Source organism: Crocuta crocuta, unplaced genomic scaffold (genome assembly GCF_008692635.1).
Source record: "Crocuta crocuta isolate KB4526 unplaced genomic scaffold, BGI_CrCroc_1.0 scaffold96, whole genome shotgun sequence".
In the NCBI taxonomy this organism is placed as follows: domain Eukaryota; kingdom Metazoa; phylum Chordata; class Mammalia; order Carnivora; family Hyaenidae; genus Crocuta; species Crocuta crocuta.
In genome coordinates, this window is record NW_027531522.1 from 8,888,244 (window position 1) to 8,909,388 (window position 21,145).

The following is a 21,145-nucleotide window of genomic DNA, read 5'->3' on the forward strand; positions in this document are numbered from 1 at the left end:
AATCTTTATTCCTTAGGGCATTACACTAGAAGAGTTTGACAAATTGTCTTTCAATATGATTTTAATGAGCCCTCCCTGTCAGCCATTCACCAGGTATGTATGATACATATTTCTCTGTTGAGGAAGAGTACTTTTGAGGGATTCATTAAATCAAATCATACCATACCTTCAAGCATGGACACTTTGAAGACTATTAGCTGCATTTTCATAATTTTGAAAATTGTCATAAAGAGTGCCTTTACCTACTCATTTATGATTCAGGATTAATCTAAAATGAAGTAGCAATTATTACCAAATGAGCAAAATAATTTGGTCAGTAGAAGATATGCAGAGACTATATGAGACCTCTTTTATACTTCTCTAAGATACAGTATTTTTTTCTGACCCAAAGAACGTTAAATTAATTTAACTCATGAGCATTCAGGAATCTTTTTAATTGATTAATAAAGTAAGTTTTCATAATAAATATTCAATTCCTAAATTACTTAACTGTAATTAAAAGCTCATCAAGAATGGATTCATAAATTTTCTATTTCTCAATTTGTATATACGTTGAAAAATTGTGACTTTTCATAGCTATGTTGCAATTCATTTTTTTATTATGTAGTATTTATTTGGCTGTGTTTCAGGAAATTATATCTTAGATGAACTCTTGAGTAATCCATCTTCATTTGAATATTTTTAATTATTTTAAGTAATAATGCTAATCCTCTGTCTTAATTGGAGTTTGCCATTTAATTTAACATGTCTATGGGATAGACATTCCTATTATCATCATTTTATTGGTGAGAAACTGAGGCATCGAAAAGTTAAGTAACTTTTTAAAGGCCATACAGTCGGAAAATGTCAGAGCCAGGATTTCAATTCTTTTATATATTGCTGTTTAAGTGTGTAAGATGATTTTAAGTGGGATATCACATGTCATAAATAAGCATGAAAATATTCATTTAAATTAGGATATTTATGAATGTCCAGATAAATTTTGCTTTATTCCTTTTTTAAAGTTTATTTATTTATTTTGAGAGAGAGAGAGAAAGAGAGAGAGAGAGCGCACTGAAGAAACAGAGAGAGGGAGAGAGATAATCTCAAGCAGGCTCCGCACCATCTGCGTGGAGCCTGATGCCGGGCTCAAGCTCACAAACCTTGAGATCATGACCTGGGCCGAAATCAAGAATTGGGTGCTTAACTGAGCCACCCAGGCGCCCCATAAGTTTTCCTTTATGTAAACAACTCTTTAGGAAATTAATTCTCCCAGGATTTATTGTGCGCCTGGAGGCCAGGCATTGCTTTTAGTGCGTAGTTCCCAGCCTCCAGGAGCTTATAGTCTAAGGGAAATGACTGACAAAGAATTATGTTATAAAATGATAGAAGCCATACAGTAAATGAATGCCGGAAGTGCCGTGAGAGCACAGAGGAGAAAACGGCTTGCTGCATACCCGGAGACAGGAATCCTTTTAGAGTCAGTATCTGAACTGTATCTGAGAGCAGCCTGGGAATTCATCGGAGAAGGTGGAGGGCAGGCCGTGTAAGAACGCCTGAGGGCATGTGCGGTCCTGGGGCCTGTCTCGCCGAGCGAGTAGAGCCACGGAGGGCATGCGGCCCAGCACTGCGTGGCCTCTTCCTCCAGCGCTGCCGGGGCCTCCTGTGGCTTCAGTATGACCGCCCCCCGCTGTGCCAGCCCGACTCCAGCTGCCGACCCGGAACACTGCCATCATTGGATTGCTGAGAGGAAGGGCCACAATGAGAAGAGCCCACGGTTTCGGAGGACTCTGCACGTCCAGTGTGAGTGTCCCCCTGAGCCTCACAGCCACGGAGCGCTCCGGCCGGGCAGGAGGCCGGAGGACACGGACGAGTGGGGTCCAGGAGCTCATCAAGGCAGTGAAGCTGATAAGTAACAAAGTCTTCGGCCTGTTCCTGTTGCTACCACCGAAGCCCAATCCCAGTCTTCGTTTCGGCGTGATTCTTCATCGCATTGAACCTTACTCGTAATATCTAATCGCTAGTCCAAATACTGCCCGTTTACGTGACCCGTTCTGACCTCGTCAGTCTCACCAAGCCGCAGCCCCTGTTTGTAGAATCAGCATTCAGGTGGCTCTTATGTGCATTGGACAAGATGCCCTTAGTCTTCCCTGCTGTGGTCCGCTTCGATGCTTAGCTCTCCGCGCCTTTCCTCTGTCCTTGCCGCCCTGCCCAACCGGCGCGTTCATCTGAACTCGTCTCATCTGGCACAGAGCAAAAGGTGCCATCAGCCAGTGTGTGTGTGTGTGTGTGTGTGCGTGTGTTTCCTAAACAGAGATTTTAAGAGGTTAATTCACTTCATTCTTCATTGACTATTTGCTGTTTGCCTCATGTAAGTCATTTGGCGTACTGTTTTATAATAAGTATATTTATTAGATAGGCAAGGCTTTTTTAAAAAAAAACTTAAGTGAATAAATGGATTTTGTTCCCTGTAGCCACACAGATGATCATGTTTTCCGTGAAGAACACCTAATGTTAGTTTTCTCAGTTTTGATGTCTTAAAAGTGATTTGGTATCTCTCTATAAGTAAGATTCTTGGTGAGTTTTATGAACTTTCTTTGTCCTTTAGAATTGGCCTGCAAGGTGATGTGACTGATCCAAGGACGAATAGCTTCTTATATATTCTAGATATTCTCCCAAGGTAAAAATTTAGATTTTTTTTTTTTTACAAGCTTACCTTAAATTTAACACTTTGGATCTGGGAGAATGTGACATGTGTCATTTTGTAGAGATTAGCAGCTTATACGTGTATCCTTCAGAGACCCTGCATGTTGGTTATCTCTTCCGCCATGATGGATGGAATCACAGCAAATGTTAGCCATTTCCACAGTGGCCACTACAGTGAGTGACAGGGAGTGACAGTCTAAGAGTTAAATTCTGTCACCTCTTCTTACAGTATTAATGCAAACTATGCTAATGTTGGGGAACCCTGTTGCCTGTGGCCTGGAAACTCGGGCTCACCCCAGAAGCTGCCATTCTGTATAAACGGTAGTCCTTTGCAAGTTGTACAGTCCAGAGCCTCTGTGTGTACCTATGTTTTCTGATAAACTTCAACGGGAATTAACATTTCAGATGCGCACTTCATTAGATGTGCCATTTTTATGGGGAAGATGAATAAAATATGAGTTGTCTCTATCCCCTATGAAATTCTTTTCTGGAAATAGAGAGTTCAGTAAAATTACTTACCTCATATCTCCAAGTAAGGCTTTTCTTGTTACTTATTAGTAATGACGTGCAGAATTCCATTTGTTTTTGTTTTTGTTTTTGTTTCAGATTACAAAAATTACCGAAGTATATTCTTTTAGAAAATGTTAAAGGTTTTGAAGTATCTTCTGCAAGGTAAAAATGTATTTGCTTTGTGTTCATCTTAAACTTGGTATATGGTGGGAGCCGTTGTGAAATAAAGATCTTAAAAATAAATGTGTACATTCTCACATTTTCTATATGTTATATATTTCATTTAATAATACTGATTTTTACTAATTAGTAGTGTAAAGTTTCACAAAGTTAGGTTCACCTGATTCTCTCCCATTTTGATGTTTGAGTTTTTGCAGAATGAGCACTCATTTTAATGAGAATGGTATTTCTCAATTTCAGCTGCTTATATTGTTGCCTGTTTCTTTAGAAGTAGGAATGTTTTCAGTGAGAAATGTCCCTGTTGGCAGGTATTTTCTGTCACAGGGAAGCAAGCCCTGTGGCAGAGCCCTTTGAGATGGTAGTCCAGGCGGAAAGTATCTGGGTCCTTGAATCAGCCACTGTCTGTAGCAGTGCTCTCCCCACTGTCTGTAAGAGTCCTCCCCCCACCATATCTATAGCAGTGCTCCCCCATCTGATTTGTTACAGATAGAGTTCCATCCCCATAGCAAAATTATAGTTTGACTAGTGATTCTAACTCTCACCAGTTGGGATAAATTGTCTGGCAGCTTTATTTATTTATAATAGACATTATCTCTATCTTTTTTTGAAGAAATGTAATTTTTCAAGTACTGGACTTAATAAAGACCTAGGATCATTCTCTTTCCAAACAACTTGAGTAGAGATACAGTTTTCACATATAATGAAGTTTTTATGTGTAATTTATTATATAAGAACCCCATTTCCAGCTGTAGGGTGAAAGCTTTACTTTTTTCTTTGCTTTGTCTTTTCAGAGACCTGTTAATACAAACAATAGAAAATTGCGGTTTTCAGTACCAAGAATTTCTATTATCTCCAACCTCAGTAGGTACCAAAATTATTAACTTTTCTATAAAATTTTCCACAGGGAATTTGATGCAATAAAAAGAAAGGATCTGTTTTGAATATTTTATGTAAATCTTGAAACTAATTCAGATATGGATCTTTCTAAAAAATGTAGTACTGGCACATAGATTCATTTATATACATATTTTATGGAAAATGTATATTATATAGCTTGGAGCTCACAGAAAATGTACATTTCTTTCCACACAGAAAATAAAGGATACTGTGTTTTGAAAATCTGTGACATTTGGTATTTCCAAATTGGGTGTACTATAGTTTATAATGCTTCAAAATAATCCAAAATAGAAAACAAAATGAACATATGATAATTTTCTAGTTAGGCTTTTGGAGACATACCATTAAAATGCAAACATTATGAAATGGTGTCATTTGCAGCAACATAGATGGAGCTGTTGGGGTGATGCCCAGCAAAATAAGTCAGACAGAGAAAGGATTTCACTCAAAGAAAGGATTTGACTCAAAATAAGTCAGACGTATCATAGGATTTCACTCATATGTGGAACTTAAGAAAGAAAACAAATGAGCAAAGGAAAACAAAAAAGAGAGAGAAACCAAGAAAAACAGACTTTTAGCTACAGAGAACAAACTGATGGTTGCTAAGAAGTGGTGAGGATTGGGGATGAGTGAAACAGCACTCATTGATGAATGAAGAGCACCGGATGATGGATGCACATGTCGAGTCACGATATCGTACCCCTGAAACTAATATAACACCGTATGTTAACTAGACTTGAATTAAAATAAAATAAAATTAAATGCAAACATGGCTTCTGTTTCATGGATATGAAATTAAAGTAGGTGGTTAAGATAAGATATTTGGTAGATCTTGTATATTACAAGAGTCTCTGTTTTTTCTTTTGCCACTATGTTTGTTAACCTCTTATTGTCTTTAGCCTATTCTACAGTTATCTGTCCTGAAATTAAAAGAAAACCCGTTTAAAAAATTAGATGTACATGTATTCTGGAAATTGGTATTATGTCTGGTCTCATTAGGTTTATTTCATATTTATTGCCTCTTAACTTTAAAATTAGTACATCCTCCTTTTTAAAAACGTAGTAAATAGCAAGAATGGCTATACTTGAATTTTACTTTTTATGATTATTATTAATAATGAATGTAAGGATGTCTATATAATTTCTTACCTGGGAGGTGCACAATGAAAGTGACTCCGAGACCTCTGACTCATCACATGCAGTCTCTGTTCATTCAAATAAAGGTGCAAAGCATCAACTTAAAAGGTTTGACAATTTGCTACAAAAACATCTTCCACAAATCAATAATAGAACTTTTCTGGTAGAAACTAAATCACACCTGTATGAGGTTTTTTTGTTTGTTTTTTGTTTTTTACTTAAGTGCTAACAGTTGATACAGATGCCTTTAATTTCCTGTAGTAACTAACTGCTCTGCTTTGCTTGCAGCTCGGCATTCCAAATTCAAGACTACGGTATTTCCTTATTGCAAAGCTTCAGTCAGAACCATTGCCTTTTCAAGCCCCTGGTCAGGTGGTATTATTATTATTATTATTATCATTATTTTGTAAGTATATCTCAGTCCACTAATTTATTTCAAGAATGACTTTGTAGGGACGCCTGGGTGGCTCAGTCAGTTAAGCGTCCGACTTTCGCTTAGGTCATGATCTCGCGGTTCATGGGTTCAAGCCCCGTGTCGGGCTCTGTGCTGACAGCTCAGAGCCTGGAGCCTGTTTCAGTCTGTGACTCCCTCTCTCTCTGACCCTCCCCTGCTCACGCTGTCTCTCTCTCTCTCCTAGAAATAAATAAAAAAACATTTAAAAAAAAAAAAAGAATGACTTTGTAGAAGCTTATATATGTCCTATTGAGCCTATAGTATAGACCACAACCTAGGTCTATGTCCTAGACCTTTTTCTTCTCCTGATGCTGTTCATTGCTTTAAATAGGACAAAAAATAAAAACATTTCTTTCATTATTAGAAAAAAATGTAAGATAAAAGTTGGAAAAACCGTTATTAGTGCCATTATCATCCTTGTCTCCCCTGTAATTTCCCTTCTGACCATTGACTGTTTTGCATCCATTGTTTTCCCCCCAATAGAAGACATTGATTATTTCAGATCCAATTCAGTTATACTATCTTAAAACTGGCTTAACAGTATTGTAACACATTGGTTGTGTTCTTTTTGAGGTCCCTGCTATATAGCCTTAATTGCTTAAAATACAGTGATTAGTACAAGCCAGAATAAACTGCTCCATTGCTATAGATAGGATCTGTAATTGTGCACGCAACTGTCCATGTTTCCGGCAAAATTGCTGTGGAAAACGGGGAGTTTCAGTGGTTCAGTGAAGCTCTTTAATAATCACAGGTAAGAACTCAAAAGTCATGTCCTCCTAGCAGGGGGTCAATAGTACATCTGCCTTTCCGTGGTGGTCTGTTCCGAAAACGGTATATAAACAGTATTAACAAAGACATCATCGTTAAGAATTCATGCAACTATTTTTCTCTTACAAAATAGGACATTAGGCATGCTTACATGTTTTGCAGGAACAAAGTTTTCCTGTGGGACTCACAAGTAGAAAGAACCTTTCGGGGGAAACAGGCTTTCCTTTTCATAATTACTAGTTTTCTTTTACATCATGGGTATGTTCGAGTTTTTCTTCTTTAATAAAGGAATATGGCAAATTGATCCAAGACACATTTTCTGGAAATGTTAATGTTGCTTTCTCTTTTCTTTTCTTTTTTTTAATGCTATGCCTTTTATTCCCATGACTTAATCATTCTATAACTAATGTTGCTTTCTAAGCTTCTTTTTAAAAATGAGACTGTATCTATATTCAACATGTTCCCTATTACTTTGTTGAATGTTTTCCTTAATATATATAGTAAGCAGGAACTCCATGAAATAAATCACTTTAGCCTAAGGACACTACAGCTATATGATCAAAAACTTGGAATAACTTGTATACATACAAGTAAATCCAGTTCTGTGTTTTTGTGGACAACTCTGTAAAGGCTAAAGAGATTTTTTTGCATAATGTTGACAGGGCATTATTAATTTATCTTTTAGTTTTTAATAAAGCTTTTAACAGGTCATGTATTTTTACCTAACGCCAGGTACTGATGGAGTTCCCCAAAAGTGAATCTGAACATACAGAAAAAAATACAGTAGTTGCAGAAAAGAAAATTGAAAGAAAGAAAATTGAACCAAATATTTGCTCTGATAACAGCAGACCGTGTTCTGGAAAAGAAGCCATTCTTTTTAAGCTTGAAACTATAGAAGAAATTGACCGGAAACATCAGCAGGACAGTGATCTCTCTGTGCAGATGCTCAAAGATTTTCTTGAAGATGATGTTGACACGAACCAGTATTTTTTACCACCAAAGTCATTGCTGCGATACGCCCTTTTGTTAGACATTGTTAAGCCCACTTGCAGAAGGTCCACGTGCTTTACCAAAGGGTACGTTTCAAAGAGACTTTTAAAACGGTATACTCAATAGAGACAGGTTTTTAGAGTTATTGTTTCTTCTAGTTCTTCTTAAAATAAGGACCATTTTACAAAATGTTTCTGCTAGAATGATTTTTTTTTTGCCCTTAATTGCCTGCTTTCGTGTTCCAATAGAATGCACGAATAAAAATTCCTTCTGGCAGAACATTATGTGCACAGCCCACAAAAGTGCTCATAAAACACAATGCCATTTGTTTGGTGACCTTCATAAGAGCTTAATTACCCATGGTGGAAACATGGTTTCTGTTGATACTGAATTGCTCCTTTTTAGCACCTTTCCTTTTATAGCACATCAGACCTCAAAAATTTATGTCCACTCTTATGATCAAATGTATAGGAAGGCATTAAATTTTAATGTCAGGAAATAAAGTTAAATCATCTAGTGCACATTAAAGCATATTTAAATTTCATTCAGTTTTTTAAAATAAGTCATATATTTTTATGGTTCAAAATTCAAAAGGTACAAAGATTGTAAGGTTCCTTCCTCTGTCTCTTGCTCATCAGTTTTAGTGATTTCAGTTTACTATCTCATCTTCCCAAGGTATTATGTATCAGGGTGTATTTAAGTGTACATGTATATTTTTACCCCATTATTATGTAAATGGTAACATACTATATCTATTATCATTACACACTTTTTTCATTATGCAATATAAATGGCATATTATTACACATGAGCCTATAAAGAACTTTTCTGTTCTCATGGTATATGTATCATAATGTCTTTTATTAGTTACCTTTGGGTTGTTTTTTGAATGTTACTATATTTTTCACCAATTTTTTAAAACCTACAAAGAAGGGGAAAATTAGGCCTTTCCAGAAAATTTTGTAAAAGACCCCATCTCTGCTTGTTAACTTCACTCATGTGAGTGAGTAAACCGTACAATTTGCAACTTCAGGTCTCCTCTTTTTCACCCACTAGCTAGCTAGCTTTCATGCACACTATGGCCCTGATGAAACCATCCATATTTATTCTGATTTTATATGCTTGCCTTTGTACTTCCTGGGTAATGGGTTTATGGCTTTCCATTGCCTTCAAAGACTTTACTCAGCTGTTGTCTGTTTCCAAGTCCGATAAGACAAGACTTATCAATTTGGTAATAAAAAACAACCTTGAAATTCTTTTGTAATTATAAAGATGGTATAAAGAAACCTTAGTATAAAAGTATATTTTAGTGTAAATAGTATAAACATCTTTCTATCTATCTATCCATCTATCTACACACACACACACACACACACACACAATATATGAGAAAACAGATTTGCAAAACTGTTTTTCCTGGTGTAACTTTCTCTCACTTTATCTATTAGGGAAAACAACAATGATAATATTTTGAACAGTAACTTGGCAGTAATTTTAGGGGAAGAAATATTACTGATACCACTTTGCATTTCTGTAGTGTTTTATACTTCTAACAGTTTCATATACAGTGGTCTCTTTGTTGCAAGAAAAAGAGTGCAAACATTCTGCATTACAGTGAGAAGCAGACGCACATTCAGTGAGCCTGTGTTTATCATGGGCCCGGAGAGTGTGGTTTTCGGTGCATGAGGAGCAGTGATGGTTCAGGCATTATGAAAAATAGCAGCAATTTATTTTCACCTACGTAACATTTGGTTTTAATGTGGCAGGGCTGTTGATATTGAATAGCATTTAGATATAAAGTCCTAACAAATGCATGCTTTCTATGATGAACATTAAGAAACTTACAATTAATACAAAGAAATGGTAATTAATAATGCATGATCCAAAGTGGTTTTTGCGCAACTCAAAAAACTCTGCCAAATTTAGTGTTTGGGAAGTTTGCATAGAATTATCTTGTATCTTTCACCCAGCAATTTTTCACTTACAAAGCATGCTATGTGTTTCAGATGATTTCAGAAGGATGTAACTATTTAGATTGATTAATTCATTCAAGAAATATTTAAGAAAGTTCACATGAACAGATACATCAGACGCTACATAACATACATGTTAATCTTTCAGTTATGGAAGCTATGTAGAAGGGACAGGATCTGTGTTGCAGACCTCAGAGGATGTGCAGGTACTGTATCTTCTTTAGAGCCAAAATACTTGAAAACTATGTTTAATACTCAAAATCTGAGAATATGCAAATAATTTTATGTCTAATTCAGAATGAGTATACCTGTTATTCATATTTTCATATAATATAGTGTATATAATAATCCTTTACTACAGAATAAGTCTTTTTTGTTTCTCTTTGCTAGATGATTTTATGTACAAAGAATATTTTGTTTCACTTTCTCTTTTATTATTCTTACCTTTGGTATTCTTTTTATTCCGTAAGGAGTAAATTGAAATGCAGCATACAGTAGTTAATGTTCTCTAAAATTATGCACAAGCATCTTAATATTGGAGACTTTCTTTGGATCACACATTATAAAACTGCCTTTTAGGGACAGAAATGTACATCTCAGCAAGGCTCTTTATTAATACTTCACTTGTCAATGCTTCATGGCATCATGGTCGAAAACAAGCTTGGGGGCTCAGTCGTTTAAGCATCTGCCTCTTGATTGCGGCTCAGGTCGTGATCTCATGGTTTGTGAGCTCGTGTCCCATGTCGAGGTCTGCTCTGACAGCGTGGGTTCTCTCTCTCCCTCTCTCTGCCCCTCCTCTGCTCATGTACTCTCTCTCAAAATAAATAAATGAACTTAAACAAAAGGATAGTTTTTTTTAAAAAAAAAAACAAGCTTGATATACTTGCTGCAAAATATTTTTGCATTATTTTAAAGTGAAATCACATTATCTTCTTTCATCCTGAATTGAACTTACCATTAGTGAAATTTACCCCTGGTAAAAATTCTATCAGAGGCAAACGAATGAATTTGAGAAGTTATATTTACCAAATGTATTTTATCATTTTAAGAAAATATCTTAATTTGATGAAATTGTTTGTAAACACTAAACGTTTTAATGATCCATGTATTAGCCTTGTGAACTTGATTTCCTCAGCTGATCAGGTTTCTTTTTCCTATCTTTCACTGTATCTCTTTGTGTCATATTGCCATTGTTTATTTCTTATTATTTCATTTTTGAGGCATCAAAAATGACAGGTAAACTGAAAGCTTTCTGATTTGTTCAACATTAAGCTTTTCATTTTTAAACATTTTGATTTCAAAGTTAACACTGCCATTGATGGAGCGATTAGAGAGTTTATTGCAAGAGACATTTTGCCCCGTGCCTTCTGCTCCTGTGTATTGTAGCACATATAATGCATACATATATGTTCATGCTTCTTAAACTGTCTCACAAGAGATGATCTTAATTAAGCAAATCTACTTGCACTCTACTTTATCAGTTTTCCTGGCTGTTTTCTTCCAGATTGAGAATATCTACAAATCCCTTACCAATTTGTCACAAGAAGAAAAGATAGCAAAACTGTTAATGCTTAAACTTCGGTATTTCACTCCTAAAGAAATAGCAAATCTCCTTGGATTTCCTCCAGAGTTCGGTATGTGAGATACACACAGACCCCAGCTTCCATTTATTAAAAGTCCCAGCGTTCATTAGGGACTCCTGCGTAGATTTGATGAATAAACTCTTGCCCAGCCAGATAGATGTAAGAAACCTTCGTCCTTTCCTGATCGTGCCAGTTTTGACATTTTCCTTCCCTCGTCTTTGTGCTTCTGTTGATAACCTGCCTCAGCTTCTTCCCTTCAGCTTCCATTCTCTCTGCCTTTACTCCAGTCATGGTCGCAAATGGTTTTCAGGGAAGAAGGGCCAAGTCCGCGATTCCTCCCCTCTCCCCACCGATGGTTATTGATCGCATGTCTCTCTCCAACTTATTTTCTTGATTCCAGAAGTCCTGCCCTAATAACCCACATAGATCTTGTGAAAGAATGCGTAGGTGTGTCCTTTATATGAAGAAATTAAAAGGTGGCAAAGAAATTTTTTTTTTTTTTTTTTTTTTTTTTTTTTTTTTTTTTTTTNGTATTTGTCTTTCGTCTCCCGAGAGACACATTCTTACTGGTTAGGTACCATCTGTCCACCCTGTAAAGTAGAGAAACGAGAAGGTGGAGAGGTGGTCCAGGAAGGAGCCTTCCTAACGGAAAGAAAGGGCAACTCAGGAGCCCAGCTGCCAGAATTGACCAAAGATTACAGAGTCTAAAGCAGGGAATCTCAAGAACAAAAACGCAGATACAGTTACAGAGGGAGAAAGACACAGCCCTAACTCCTTTGCGGTCTGGAAAATCCAGGGGTCGTTGCTGTTAAGAGATATTGGACACGTTGTGTTTGCCTTGCAGAGCACCCTGCCCCATGCCTGATCCCCCCTCCTTGGCCCCTGTGCTCTGGGTAGGCCATACTGACGCCATCAGCGTCTCAGGCCGGGGTGGCTGTGTTCCCAGCACCTGGCTCGCGCCAGCCGGGGAGGGACAGACCTCCCTGACGTGTTCCAGGCCTCCACAGGGACACAATGTGTTTTTGATAACTCTGGGAGGTTGAACACAGAAAAGCAAAACTTTTCTAAATCCAGTATTGTTGTAATATTAATACAGTACTATTTTTGAAGCAGAAACTGGGTTAAATGCATCCTGTTTTGAGTTCTAAGTAATGGATTTACAGATGAGGTTTTGGAGCACACCCTTCTGTACGTTGGGAACAAGCTGACTATATAATTTGACTGTCCTCTGGTAATTGGTTCTCAGGGGGTCGTCACAGCAACCAGGTTTATTTTGTAGCTCTCTGCCTTTTTCTTGGTGATCTCATTCAGTCACAAATACCCTGGGGAGTGCTGTGTAGGAAAAACACACACTTTCCTTGTCTTAGTCTACGTCACACAGTAAGTGAGAACATCATCAAACAAATAAAGAGCTGAGAATTGGACTCAAGAATTTAATTCCCAGTCTGCCCTTTTGCTTACTATTTTTTTTTCTTTTTTAGGATAAACAATCAAAGGTACTTTCCACATCACTAAAGGGAGAAAAGAAATTTAGTGTCTAATAACAAATTCCTGCGTTTTGAGTGCTTGTTTCCTTAAGTAGTAGCAGCCTCTGTGGTAACACTGAAAGGTAGCATGGACCACAGAGTCAGACTGACCGAGTTTGAATCCTCGCTCCACCTTCATCCCTATGTGCTTTAGTGGACACATCTGTAGAATGGGGATAATCACAGCACCAGCGTCCGAGGGTTGCTGTGACAGTGTTAAGTGAGCTAACACGTGTAAAATGTTTACACACTGTCTGACACACAGCATAAAATTCAAATGTCACCTTTTATTTTTAAGGCGATGGATACTTATTTGCTTTTATAGCCTTTACTTCATAAATACTTCTCATTTTAAAATTTAACATATGTAAATTAGAATTTTTCAAAGCTCTCTGAAAACGTATGTGTAATACATACAAGAAAGCCTTTAAATTAGTTAACCTGCTTGTAAAATACGCGATATTTGTATAATCAGTCTTGACCTGATGTCACCCCTGAGCCGCGCTGGGACAGACCTGTCCTTCCTGCATACTTCCAATACAATCGAGTCTGAATCCAAAATGGGCATTGTTTGAGCTGCTTGTCCACCATTAACGGTAGTTTGCATCGATCCGCTTGTACCTTGTGTGCTGGTTTTCTCTGCCGCTAGTGGCGTGCATTCATGAGATAGTGAGCTTAGGGAGAGGACCCTAACCTACACTTACAGAATGAAGGCTACTATCTTGACCTTGTTAATGCTATGTTTCTTTGCTTCTGAGGATTATTATCATTTTTAATGTACCTAAGTTTCTAAAAAAGTCACCTTTTAATTTTAAAAAAAGCTATATCTGTATATAAAATACCCAAGCACTCTTACATATATATAATTTTTACAAATCTGACTTGTTTGCTTTCCAGCATTTCTTACCCTGTGATACAATCTTAATATTATGAACAGTCATCCCTGGGATATTCTAAAAGCCTGTGATATATTTGTATCTTTGGCTAATTTGAATGAAATAATTTTTTAGATGTCTAATGTGCTTGCCTAAGACATACTGTCTTTATAATGGCAGTTTTATGATCTTGCTCAATTGCATATATAATTTTATTATGTGATCACTTATTTTATTGCAGTAAGTATAATGTCAACTCTGAAGTTGAAGCAACTTTATCATAGTCAACTCTACCTTCTGGTCCTCACAAAGTATATATTTTGCTTTTCTTAATACTTTTGAATTACTTCATTTTATTATCTAAATTGCTTTTCCTTTATTTTAATTGCTATGCCAAAGGATACTGAACATGAAAATTGTAGCTAACATTATAGAATCTACTTCATGGACAGTCTTTTATGTTGATATTTGCAAGGCTTTGTTCTAACAAATGTTGTATCTATGGGTCATTTGTTTTGAAAAAGAACGTAGCAAAATAGAAGTCCAATGTGAGAAAGCCCATTTGTGGAAGCAGGATATAAAAAACAACTGTGAGGGACTTGTATCCAGAATATATAAAGAACTCTTATAACGAACAATGAAAAGAAATAATCCAACTTAAAAATGAGCAAAGGATTTGAATAGATATTTTCTGAAGAAGATAGACAGATGGCCAATAAGCACAGGAAAGGATGTTCAGCATCATTAGTTATTAGGGAAACGTAAATCAAAATGACAATAAGATACCTCTTCACAAAAAGACAGTAACTGTTGATAAAGATGTGGAGAAATCGGATCCCTTGTACACTGCTGGGGGGAGTATAAAATGGTCCAGCTGCTTTGGAGAACATTGTGGGAGTCTTCAGATGTTAGAGTTACTATCTGAGTCAGCATGTTCATCCCTAGGTATATAGGTATACCCCTAGGTGTATGTGTATATATGTGTATATATATACATGTCTGAAAACACATGTGTACACAAAATGTATACAACAGAATAATTCATAATCAAAAAGTAGAAACAACCCAATATCTATTAATGGATAAACAGATAAATAAAATGTGGCCTATCCATGCAATCAAATATTTAGTTATAAAGAGGATTGAGTATTAGTACATCATGTTATGATGAATGAATGAACCTTGAAACTATGCTAAGTGAAAGAAGCCAGAAACAAAAGACAGCATATTGTGTGGTTCCATTTATATGGAATGTCTAGAATAGGCAAATTCATAGACACAGAAAACAGATTAGTGGTTGAGGGGCAGGGAAGGGAGTTGGGGAGTGAGTGCTAATGGGTACTAGCTTTCCTTTTTTTTTCATTGAAGTATAATCGAGATGTAATATTAGAATACTTTTGGGTATACAGTGTGATGATTTGATATTTGTATACATTGAGAAATGATCACCACAAAAAGTCTGGTTAACATCCATTACCATGTATCAGACATAATTATAAAAATTTTTTTCTTGTGATGAGGACTTTTAAGATCTATTAGTAACTTATTAGTAACTATAGTCACCATGCTGTACATGACCTCCCCATGACTTGTTTATTTTCTAGCTGGAAGTTTACACCTTTGACCTTTTTCACCCATTTTGCCACTCCCCACAAACTACCAGTGTATTCTCCGCATCTATGAGGGTGATCTTTTTTGCTTTGGTTGCTTTGTTTATTAAATTCCACATTATAAGTGAGATCATAGAGTATTTTTCCTTTTCTCTCTGACTTACTTCACTTGGTATCATGACCTCAAGGTCCATTTGTATTGTTGCAGATGGCGGGATTTCATTCCTTTTTTATGGCTGAATAATATTTGTGTGTGTGTGTGTGTAGGTCTTTGCATGTCTTGGCTATTGTAAATAATGTTGCAGTGAACATGGGGGTGCATATATCTTTTCGAATAAGTGTTTTCATTTTTATACCAATAATGCCCAGAAGTGGAGTCGCTGGATCATATAGTAGTACTATTTTTAATTTACTGGGGAACCTCCATGCTGTTTTCCATAGTGGCTGCACTAATATACATGCCCTCAATATATTTTGGATATTAACCCCTTATCAGATAGATGATTTCCAAATGTTTTCTCCCATTCAGTAGGTTGCCTTTTCATTTTGTTGATGATTTTCTTTGATGTATGAAAGCTTTTTCATTTGATGTAGTCCCACTTATTTAGTTTTGCTTTCTTGACTTTGCTTTTGGAATTAGATTCCAAAACATTGTTGCCAAGACTGACGTCAAGGAGCTTACTGCCTATGTTTTAGGAGTTCTCTGGTGTCGGCTCTTACAGTCTAGAGTTCAATCCATTTTGAGTTCATTTTTTATATCAGAGCATGATGCTTCTAGCTTTGTTCTTTTACAAGATTGCTTTGGTTGTTTGGGGTCTTTGGTGGTTTCATATGAATTCTAGGGTTGTGTATTCTGTTCTTGTCAAAAATGCCATTGGAATTTTGATAGGTATTGTATTGAATATGTAGATTGCTTTGTATAGTGGGCATTTTAATAATAATTCTTCCAGTCCATGAGCACAGGGTATCTTTCCATTTATTTGTGTCTTCTTTCATTTCTTCCCTTAGTGTCTTGCAGTTTTTTAGTATACAGATCTTTTATGTTCTTGATTAAATTCATTCATAGATATTTTATTCTTTTTTATGGGATTGTTTTCTTAATGTCTCTTTCTGATAGTTTGTGGTTAGTGTATAGAAACCCAACAGACCTTTGTATGTTAATTTTGTATCCTAAAGCTTCACTGAATTCATTTATTAGTTCTAACAGCTTTTTCAGTGGAGTCTTTTGGGGTTTTGTATATAATATCATGTCATCGGCAAATTGTGACAGATATACTTTTTCTTTTGCAATTTGGATGCCTGTTACTTCTTTTTCTTTGCCTAATTGCTCTGGGTAATACTTCCAATACTATGTTGAATAAAAGTGGCAAAAGTGGGCATCCGTGTCTTGTTCCTGATCTTAGAGGAAAATGTTGAGCTTTTTACTTTTCAGTATGCTATTAGCTGTGGGCCACTTTCTTTTTGAGGTAATAAAAATATTCTGGCATTAAATAGTGGAGGTGAATGCAAAACCCTGACTATCCTAAACACCACTGACTTGTACATTTTAAAAGGGTGAATTTTATCTCCATAGAGCTGTTATTAACTAAAGGAAAACAACTGTGAAATAATGGTAGCCACAGCTTTTCTTAAAGTGCATTACCATACAGATGTCTATGAGTTTTGTGGATATTATCTGTACTTATGTGTACGCTGAGCATAATATGATATGTTGTATGATATGATAATATCACACTGTGTAGGCATTGTAACCTTAGATAATATTTTTGGCTTCAGATTCTCATTTCTTAATTGAACTTCATGGAGACCTTAGGGGTTTATTTATGTGAATGACCTCTGTGTTCTTACTAAAGGATGCAACCTTTTGTCTCTGGAAGTTAGTATTATAAATGATTGTCTTGTAAATTATTATCTCTCTCTTCTAGGATTTCCTGAGAAGACAACAGTGAAACAACGTTATCGTCTACTTGGAAATAGTCTTAATGTGCGTGTAGTCGCTGAGCTACTCAAAATCCTATATGAATAATTTAAAAATAACTCTGAAAGATGGTCACATTATTTCTTCATATCCAGATAGTAATTCTGAAATTCTATTTTGAATTGATTTTGATGAAATTTAACTAAACTATCTTTATCTCTCTTTAAAAAGAAATTTGGATTTATCATAAAAATGCTGATTTTTAAAATTTTATATTACTGTATTTTGTAAAGTTAAAATTACTATTATGATTTACAAAAATATATTTTCATATGAAATTGCTAAAGATACATGTAAAATATTCTCGTTATGATATTATGGTGTATACAAATTTAGGAGCATTGGAGGTTGAATGTCTACGTGAATTATTTTACAAAAGTGTCATGCTAGGCATAGTATAGTGAACCTGAGAAACTGTGTTTTTGTATGCTAGTTAAACAAATTGCTTTATGTATCCTATCATTTTATTTTTTTTGTTAGATAATTATTCCTCATTTTAAAATGATGATTCTAATTCTGGCCTGTTTCAATATTGAATGTTTTACTGAACTCCACCCTTTAAATGTTTCTTAATTATATATAAACAAATGCATATAATGTTTTAAACCATATTATCATCATTCAATGTTATACAGCTGTCTGAAGAAGGTGTCAGAAAAAATAATCCTAAATTCTTGATTATGTCTCCATCAGGAAGCTACAGAAAATGTAGGTAAACATTATCCAGTTATCTTTAATTCTACCTCCATGTAAAATGCAAAACTTCATTGTCTGTTCTTTATTTGTAAATATTTTTTATTACTTTGCTGTCATCAGATCTTGCTTTTGTCTTCCTTCTCAGCTTCTGGTTGTAAGGTGAATTTGCCATCACATTCTGGGGAACGTCGTGTGGCATTCAGATTTTAGGGAGGAAACTATACCCTCTGACCCGATTTCATATGACTATTCTGTGAATTAGCTTTTTAAACTTTTTCTTTCTCAGTAGACTTTTTGGAATTAGGCTTTCTAATCAAACTGTCTTGTATTATAAACCCTGTGGTTTTATTTCAGTGATAAAAGCAAGTGACAAAAGAGAAATGAAAAGAAATAAGACCAGAAACTGTATAACAAAATAAAAAATATTTGTATTCTTTTTAAAAAAAGTGTTTATTTTTGAGAGAGAGAGCACAAGCAGGAGAGGGGCAGAGAAAGAGGGGGCCAGAGGATCTGAAGTGGGCTCTGTGCTGACAGCAGACAGAATATTTTTATACTTAAAAGACAATCATTTCGATATGGAGACACTGGAACCCTGCACATTGCTGGTGGAAATGTAAAATGGTGCAGCCACTGTAGAAAATGGATGATGATTCCTTCAAAAATTTGTACCTAAAATTACCAAATGATCCAACAATTCCACTTCTGGGCATATGCCCAAAAGGATTGAAAGTAAGGACTTGAACAGATATTCGTACACTAATGTTCAGAGCAGCAGCATTCACAACAGCCAAAATGAGGAAACAGTCAACATATCCTTGGGCGATGACTAGATAAACCAAATGTGGTGTATACATACAGTGGAATATTATTCAGTCATGAAAACAAAGAAATTCTCATACATGCGCCATCATGGATGACCTTTGATGACATGATGGTCGGTAAAATAAGTCAGACACAAAAGGACACATTTTCTATAATTCAAGTTACATGGGGTATGTAAAAGAATCAAGTTCGTAGAGATAGAAAGTAAACTAAGGGTTACCAGTATTCAGGATACCTGGCGAATGAGTTAGCGTTTAATGAGTACAGAGTTTCTGCTTAGGGTGGTAAAAAATGTTCTGGAGATGGGTAATGGTGGTGGTGCACAACAGTGGAAATGTACGTGACGCCACCGAACCGTATCCTTACAAATCCTTAAAATGGCACGTTTTATGTTATGTACATCTTATGTTAAAAAAAAAAAAAGCCACTCCTCACCAACATTTTTTTCCTCAGAAAAACTCCCTATAGGTAAATATGGATATAAGCCAATGTATCTATGTATCATTTATCACATCTACATTTTGTGTATGTGTTTAAAAACAAACCTTATTACAGGTCTCATAAATTTTGGTTTACAACAATCTGAAGTTACTTTGGCACACTTTCACTAGGCCCTCTTTACTGTTGAAAGATCTTACTCATAACAAGGTTCAGAATTTTACTCTGATTAAGCTGTAATTATAGTGTCCGGTGCCCCATTGAGCCATGGTACACAAAATAAGTGTTGAGCTCCATTATACTAACTATAAACCCATGAAAGCTCTGTAGAGAGTTTTCTACCTAACTAGAAGAAAATTGCTTTCTGAAAGTTTTTAAATTATTGGAGCATTTTCTTGGGCGTATGGTGATCCTTGTCCTTGAAAATAAAAAGTAGCAAGCATAAAACTCACACATTAGTGAAGATACATTTACCAGTGGCATTTACTTAGTGTATATGTACATGCAAAAGTGATCTAGAAAATGTCATTTTATCGAATACCCACTACATGTTATTGGTAATAAATATGCCTAAAATTCATTCTAGAAATTGTTTTCTGATGTTTGGACTTACCATTAATTTATGCAATATTTTGGAAAATATAACCTCTGCTTTTAAAAAGAACCATATGCGATTAAGTCTGTGCCACTTCTAATAGTAACCTGAATTTTTATCCTCCTCTTTGCATCATTTCTTTTTTTTCTTTTTGTGCTTTCAAATTGCTTGCCAAATAATTTTCAATCATTACCCTGCCTCAAACTTTTAGTAACTTTTTTGGATCTGCAGCTAATGAACAAGAGATAACCAAATGAGTTAATAGAAGCAAAATGAAATCTCTTGGAAAATTGTTTTGAAGAGAGTAGTCCTTGAGATTGGCAGTCATCAGAGGAGAAGAGCTGGACCTTGACAGTCCTAATGCTTAGTGGCAGGCGGTACAGCCTAGCGACAGAAGGGAGGGCGTAAATCACCCTATTCCTAAGGGATCAGCTGACCTTCGGAGCATCCTGCCTATTTTGTCCCAGCTCTTCAATCACGCCTGCACCGAGCGCACCGCCCCTGTGCCTTACAGTGAAAAAATACCTCTGACGACCAGCTCACTTGCTCCTCTCAAGATAGAACCTTTTGAAGAGACAAAGTCAGGGGAAGAAATTGCGAAAGTTGGGACTAGGCAACACTTCTTTTTTTCTTTTTTTTTAAATTGAGCGTAGTGGGTAGGATTCCCTAACAAAAATCGCAATCTGTCTTCTGCTCCAATCTCAACGTAAGTTCGGGTCAGGAGCTATTAAACGGGAGGCTTCTGAGGATGGAGAAATGAAGCCAAGGACAAATGAAGCTGGTTAATTCTAGTGACAGCAGTGCACAGTGAGGAAGCGGCCGCTGCGTCAGCCGACCTCCAGCGGATGGAAGGGTGTGTCCTGCGGGCCAGCCCGTGTGTCTGCAACCGAACCGAAGTGGTACCTTTTTTGGAGGTTGGGGTGGGGGTGGGGGGATACATTTATAGTTTAAAATCAGAATGGGGAATCCAGAAGTTCCCAAGTAAGCCAAGATAACGTAATAAGGATCTAATTTTAAGCCCATACAGACAGGGTAGTTAAAGCGTGTTTTCCTCAGGTTGTTATGTTATTGAAAAGAAGGCTAACTTTTCATAATTCCATTTTCAACTTGGAACCACAACTCTTTCAGGTCACAAGTTGTAGACTGATTTACGAATAGCTTTGGACTTTGAAATTGAGCGAGGGTCATATGGCCTCAGCAGTGTTCTTGTAGCCTGTGCTTGAACTCATTATGTAATTTTTCAAGACAGCCTTTGAGTGTCCCTGGAATGAACTCTCTCTCCCTCTCAGCTTCCAGTGTCAAAGTGCGCCACAGACAACTAGCCTATCGACTTCTTAACATTCATTTTCCTTGATCCACTTCCTGTCCAATCCTCCTCTTTCTAATTGAGCATTCTCCCCCAGATATCTAGGTGTGCCGCTTTGCACG

The 21,145-nt window shown here is 36.3% G+C and overlaps 1 protein-coding gene across 4 annotated transcripts in view; it reads left to right on the forward strand.

The window, feature by feature from the left end:
- TRDMT1 (tRNA aspartic acid methyltransferase 1) overlaps positions 1–18,296 on the forward strand; it is a 74,280-nt gene extending 55,984 nt beyond the window's left edge. For 2 of the 4 annotated variants that reach the window (XM_077772410.1, XM_077772407.1), the window contains exons 3-11: positions 17–93; positions 2,588–2,659; positions 3,292–3,357; positions 4,167–4,236; positions 5,698–5,781; positions 7,364–7,707; positions 9,743–9,800; positions 11,099–11,228; positions 17,114–18,296. In XM_077772410.1, the coding sequence (XP_077628536.1) occupies positions 56–93; positions 2,588–2,659; positions 3,292–3,357; positions 4,167–4,236; positions 5,698–5,781; positions 7,364–7,707; positions 9,743–9,800; positions 11,099–11,228; positions 17,114–17,214 (963 nt within the window). In that variant the 5' untranslated portion in view covers positions 17–55 and the 3' untranslated portion in view covers positions 17,215–18,296. Of the gene's footprint in view, positions 1–16; positions 94–1,497; positions 2,240–2,587; positions 2,660–3,291; positions 3,358–4,166; positions 4,237–5,697; positions 5,782–7,363; positions 7,708–9,742; positions 9,801–11,098; positions 11,229–17,113 lie in introns of those variants that run through there. The other 2 variants (XM_077772409.1, XM_077772408.1) reach the window with 2 other exon arrangements.
- Positions 18,297–21,145: the final 2,849 nt, after the last annotated feature.